Source organism: Henckelia pumila, chromosome 2 (assembly GCF_033568475.1).
Source record: "Henckelia pumila isolate YLH828 chromosome 2, ASM3356847v2, whole genome shotgun sequence".
NCBI lineage: Eukaryota > Viridiplantae > Streptophyta > Magnoliopsida > Lamiales > Gesneriaceae > Henckelia > Henckelia pumila.
This window is the reverse complement of record NC_133121.1, coordinates 119600845-119606719: the sequence shown is the minus strand read 5'-3', so window position 1 is coordinate 119606719 and position 5875 is coordinate 119600845. Positions and strand designations below refer to the sequence as shown.

General features: G+C 33.2%; 1 protein-coding gene across 1 annotated transcript; it reads right to left on the bottom strand.

Moving 5' to 3' along the window:
• Positions 1 to 1232: 1232 nt before the first annotated feature.
• LOC140883429 (probable inactive receptor kinase RLK902) lies at positions 1233 to 3590 on the bottom strand. Its single transcript, XM_073289885.1, has 2 exons — positions 2175 to 3590; positions 1233 to 2057 (listed from the first exon to the last, which is right to left on the bottom strand). Exons 1-2 carry the CDS (start codon positions 3457 to 3459, stop codon positions 1501 to 1503), a joined length of 1842 nt encoding a protein of 613 aa, XP_073145986.1. The 5' UTR covers positions 3460 to 3590; the 3' UTR covers positions 1233 to 1500.
• Between the last annotated feature and the right edge of the window lie 2285 nt (positions 3591 to 5875).

The window sequence follows — 5875 nt, the reverse complement described above, 5'->3', positions numbered from 1 at the left end:
CGACGAGTTTTGCAAGTTTCCCGGAATTAGCTGTTAACGCGTTTACCAAAACCCGATTCTTTCCACGTCTCTACTAACTACTAGCGATTCTCTGGAATACAATTATATCGTGTTGGAATAATTTTTTATCATCAAAATTTTTCTTATTCTTTTTTATTGTAATATTATATATATATATATATATGTATCATATTATTCTTTTACAATTTTATATTAATTAGATGAAATAAGTGTTTCATAAAATTGAAGAAAATATCAAAATATTGAAGGTTGTTATTTATATTAGCTAGGATATTTTACAAAGAATTACGTAAAAACACGCAAAAAAAAAAAACAATGTAGTTAGACATTGTTTGGTTAGAGATATGATATAATTAATATATAGATAAGTAATATAATGTAATAAAAAAATAAATAAAAAATGATAGTTAAAATAGTATTGGATTTGATTGATAGATTATAGTTTATTTGATTTGATTGATTAAATTTTATATAAAAATTTTAAATGACTATTTTGTCCTTATAACAATAAATAAAATAAAAATTATATTATTTATAAGGGGTAATAGAGTGATTTAAATTCAATTATTTGATTGATGTGAGATAAATAATTAATGATTTGATTGATGTAAAATAAATAGTTAATATATGGATAAATAATATGATGAGAAGAACGTGAAATAGAATGCGATGAGTTATGCATATATTAGTAATACGATAAACAGAACGGTGTCTTATTGTATAATCCTAATTCCTGATAATAGTAATAACAGATTAATATTAGATGTAAACTCGTGGTTTTCGATATACAAAATAATTTAGAGTTAAAATTTTCATCCATAAATATTGAACTATAGAAAATTGCTTAAAGGCAGTGAAGCCTCGTTTTGCTCGATTAATAGCATAAAGTAAATTAATCGACCTATTTAAGGGTGAATCGTCTCGAAAAAATTATCAAAATTAAAATGTAATTAATAAGTTTGAGATTTTATTATGAATTTTTATATGATTTTAGCATGATCCGAAATTTATTAACGGTGTTGATTTTGTCATTAATTTGTTTGCTTTTTTACACACATTTAATACGACTCAATATCACCAATAAATTATACATCAACAACATGCATAAGCGTCTCATGAGTGTCCAAGTTGGTGGAGTAAGGGAACTCTTGGCCATAGGTCAGGAATTCGATTTTTCCTGCCAACATCTTTTTGGACTAGCCTGTCACACCTAGTGTGGTTTACCTGACTAGCCTAGTTTGCAGGCTATTGCGTTAGTCTGCAGTTTACCCAGAACACACCGAAAAATAGCGACTGCGGGTTCTCACATCATTAAAAAAAAATAACATGCATAAGCCATCTATCATTTTTACAACATGAAAAAACGTGGTAACCAATGTTCTAAACGAAGGTTCATTGTGTTTGTCCAGTGTGATTTACTGGATGATAAAAAACGTGTGAGAGAAGAAGGATACGACTAACACTAAATCTGCAATTCATTCATTCATCTTCTCCGCCACGAATTTCATGGATCCGCCGCACGATCTCCGCCATGGATGGTCTCTTCTCCGGATACCGCGACGTGCAGGAAATGGCCAAATGCAAGAGCGACACCATTTGTTCCTCCAGATTCACGTACCGAAGCAGCTCCGGGTCGAAGACTACTTCAATTATCCACTTCTCTTGATCAACAACAGATTCCACCCAATTCGCCAGTTTGATCCCTTCCTTAGCCAACTCCTCGTCAGGCGATTTTCTCGTCAGAAGTTCGAGCAGTATGACCCCAAAACTGTACACATCCGCAGGCTGCGTGGTGTCGCGTGTGTCGATCACTTCCGGGGCTCGATAACCGCTTACGGTGGATGATGGAGGAACGAGTTGCGTGAGGCCGAATTCGGTGATCCGAGGGTTGTAGTAGCTTGTTAGGAAGATGTTGGATGACTTGATGTTCCCATGGGTGATCGGGAGGTTGTTGGAGTGGAGATGTTCGATCCCACGGGCCGTGCCGAGGGCGATTCGCAGCCTGAGTTCCCAAGAAAGTGATTGCTTGTTGGGTCCTGATGATTATGCACGAAACATGCATGTGATCAGGTTTAAGTCAAGTGATTAAGCAGAAAACAAGCAAGAAACTTGATACTGGAAGTGGTAAAATTTATAGAGAACAGAGGCTTAACCATGAAGAAGTGCATTCAAGCTTCCATTCGACATGGGCTCGTAGATAAGAAGCTTCTCTTCACTACCATACAAATACCCTTTTAATGGCAAAAGATTCTCATGAATCAATGATCCCATTTCTTCCATTTTCGACCTGAATTCTTGCTCTGAAACGCCAACGTTTTTCAACCTCTTCACAATCACCTGAAATCCAGCGTCTAAATATGCCTTATACGTTGATCCAACGCTCCCCTTTCCAAAAATCTCAGCTGAAGACCGGAACAGCTCTTGCAAGTTGAAATTTTTCCCGTCGTCCTGAAAAAACACGAATCCGTCATGCCTACGACTGCCATTCTTGTCGACAATTTTCAGCCTCTCGATTGAAGGGCATCGGCGAGAAAATCTACTGTTTGATCCGTTTTCTTCTTCTGTTGTTGCTATAGACTTCGGATTCCACGGTTCGTGCTTCAACGGGGAGGGCGGTATCCGTGGGATTGTTTTTCTACTTCTATAGTTTCTCCGTAAAATGAATAAACATACAAGAATTAGAACAAATGCAGCAGCTGATCCTATGGCAATCCCGGCTACTTCTTCACCTGAAATCTTGTTTTTGGTGCAAGAAACAAGAGGTCCGCCACAAAGGGAAGTTCCAAGAAATGATTGAGCAGAAAACTTATGTAAACTCCGCGGAATCAAACCGTTCAAACCATTAAAAGACACGTTAAACTGTTTGAGATGAATGAGGCTATGCAAATCAGGAAGCGATCCAGTGAACTGGTTGTTTTCTAAATTCAAAGTTCTTATATTTACCAGGCTATTATAACGGAATGGCAGGTCCCCCGAGAACTTGTTTCCAGCTAAATTCAAACGTAAAAGATTCGTCAAAGTGAAGAAACTCTCTGGAATCTCACCCGAAAAGCTGTTGCCTTGCAAGTGAAGATCAGTTAACTGAGAACATGAGGCTATGTCAGAAGGAATCGGACCTGAAAGGGCATTGTGGCGGAGGCTGAGGACGCGGAGTTCGGTCAAGTTGCCAATAGTATTCGGTGGCAGACGCCCGAGTAGGCGACTGCCCGGAAGACGGAGGGCGATCACACGGTTAGTCGTGTTATCACATTTTACGCCTTCCCACGAACATGGGGTTGTGTCAGCTGTGTTCCATCGAAGGGTGCGGCCACGGACGGAGGCACGGAGACGGAGCAAGGCGACGCGATCATCCGCGAGGGTGGGGAATATGTGAGAAAAGATCAAAGTTAAAGAGATCAGGAAGAGGAGGAAGTGAAGTTGGTGGGGAATGTACTCCATTTGATGCGAATTTAGTGCGAGAACATGCAGTACTTGGTGTTTTTAAGGTTGTGGGAATTTTGAGACATTCGATGGAATTTAATGTGAGGAGTCAATGGTCGTATCAGTGTTGCATTTTATTTAGGCCAATTCTGCATGAATTGACGGCTTGTTATGTCTTTTGTTGGGTGTGTGCCTGATTAGTTAATTAATTAAACATTCTATATAATGTGACTTTTGGCATCTTAAATTAATAATTTGATGTGCATCCCTTTTTCTATTTAAAATAAAATTTAAGTCTCTTTCATTAAAATTAACAGTATGTTTCGATGCCTAAAAAATAGAATTTGAAATTGGATTTGGAATTGGAATTGGAATTTAAAATCATGGAATTCAAATTTCATTTTGGTGTTTGGAAAAAAAATTAAAATACATATTAGAATTTAATAGCATAAATTTTAGAAAAGTTATATTTTAAAAAAAATGTTAAGAAAACTTAAATTTATAACCAAAGTTTATAAATTTATTATTAGAAATAAATTATTTTATTTTTATAAAGTCAAATCTCATGAAATCCCATGAAATTCGACCAATTTTGTAAGGATTTCATTTAGTTAAATAAAATCCCATGAAATCTCATCAAATACCAATCATATTTTAGAATTCTCTTTTGTCAAACACTAAAACAATATTTACAAATCCAAATTCCACCAAATCTCATCCAAATCATGTGCACCAAACACAATGTAAAGAAACCACGTTACTGGGATTGTTGCATCGACTGTTTTGATCTAGTACTTGTTATTATTTTTTAAAAGTTATACATATCAATGGATGTGAATATTATTAAAATTTTGGCGTTGACTCGAGAAATTCTTTGTTAGGAATTTAGGTATTGAAACATATTGAGTAAAAAGTTGGTCGATTCTCAAATGGGATTGTATCCACCAGACGGCATAAATAAATTCAACTTTTGACCTAAATCTCAAGTCAAATTTGACGCTGATCATAATAATATATACATATGTATAAACCATATGTTAATGTAACTCTTTAAATTCAAAGGTAATCATTACAAATTTTAGACGTTATTATTATACATTCCGATTTAGAAAATTCATACATATTTTTTTTTACATTTGCATGCAAGTTAATTTGCAGTAAGAATACATGCGCCAATATTTTTACATATATCTTCCGTCATGGAATTATTATGTCCTAAAGCAGTCAATTAGAAGACACTAATTAATCTATCTAATAATTAATGCAAAAAAAACTGATAATGATAATTTCAGAATATACAATATAAGCCGAAGTATTTTGATAATTTCAATGAATTTTTTTGGGGGAAAAAAAGTTTTTTTAAAAAAAATTAAAAAAAAATCTGTGGGTGAAGAAAATCCAAAATTTGGAGTAAATGAACCAACCCTTCAAATGGGCTGCAATAATAGAATTTCCTTGAAAGGCAATATTTGAGTCGGCAGAACTAAAAAACAATGCAAAAAAAACCAAAGAAAGCGTGTAATGGGAACTCATGAAACGTCACCAGTCACTAGTCACGACTTCCAGAAGAATTAATTAAGATGAACTTTGGTCGATATATATAGATATTATTTTAAGAAGAAGAAAGAGTTCCCAGTTGCATCTACCAAAACAACTTCTGATAAATGATTGAATGAATACTTGAAAAAGATTATAATACATAGGTAATAACTTATAAAACATTTGAATGGACAGGAATATTATGTATGTCACAGGCTCGGAGTTGGTACGAATATGTGGTGCGCGAGAGAATTAGATGTAATTGTTAAAATGTGAATGATAAGGTGAAAGCTGCAAGAATCGATGGGGACAAGGAGATCATCACAAAAATGAGGTTGGGAATTGGGATGACACAAGTCATGTCTTAACTACCTGCCATACATATATAAGCAAATAAATTTTATTTATTACCAAAAACTACTATATTTTTGTTTTCTTATTTGCATTTTTTTTTTACTTTCGATTTTGTTAACGGTGAATTTATATTTTCAGTCTTATAATTTATATTTTATTTTTTTTATTTTTGTCATATTACGGTGAATTTTTTATTTTTATTCATGTAACTTATATATTGTTTCATTTTTTTCTCATTCAATTTATAATTATTTTCATTTTTTAAATATTTTTTATCTATTGTAAAAAAGATCTAAAATGAAAGAAAATAAAATTTAAATGATTAAAAAAATGAATAAATATAAAAGTTACAATATTAAAAATTAAAATTTATTATAACACGACTAAAAAAAAAAAACCACATACAAGTTATATGACTAAAAATACAAATATATCAGAAACATAAATAAAAATAAAAAATACAATCTTGTCCAAAAATCGCACGTGGGATAATTATATGCTTAAATTAAAATTTAAATATATTCTCAAAAAAAATTATATT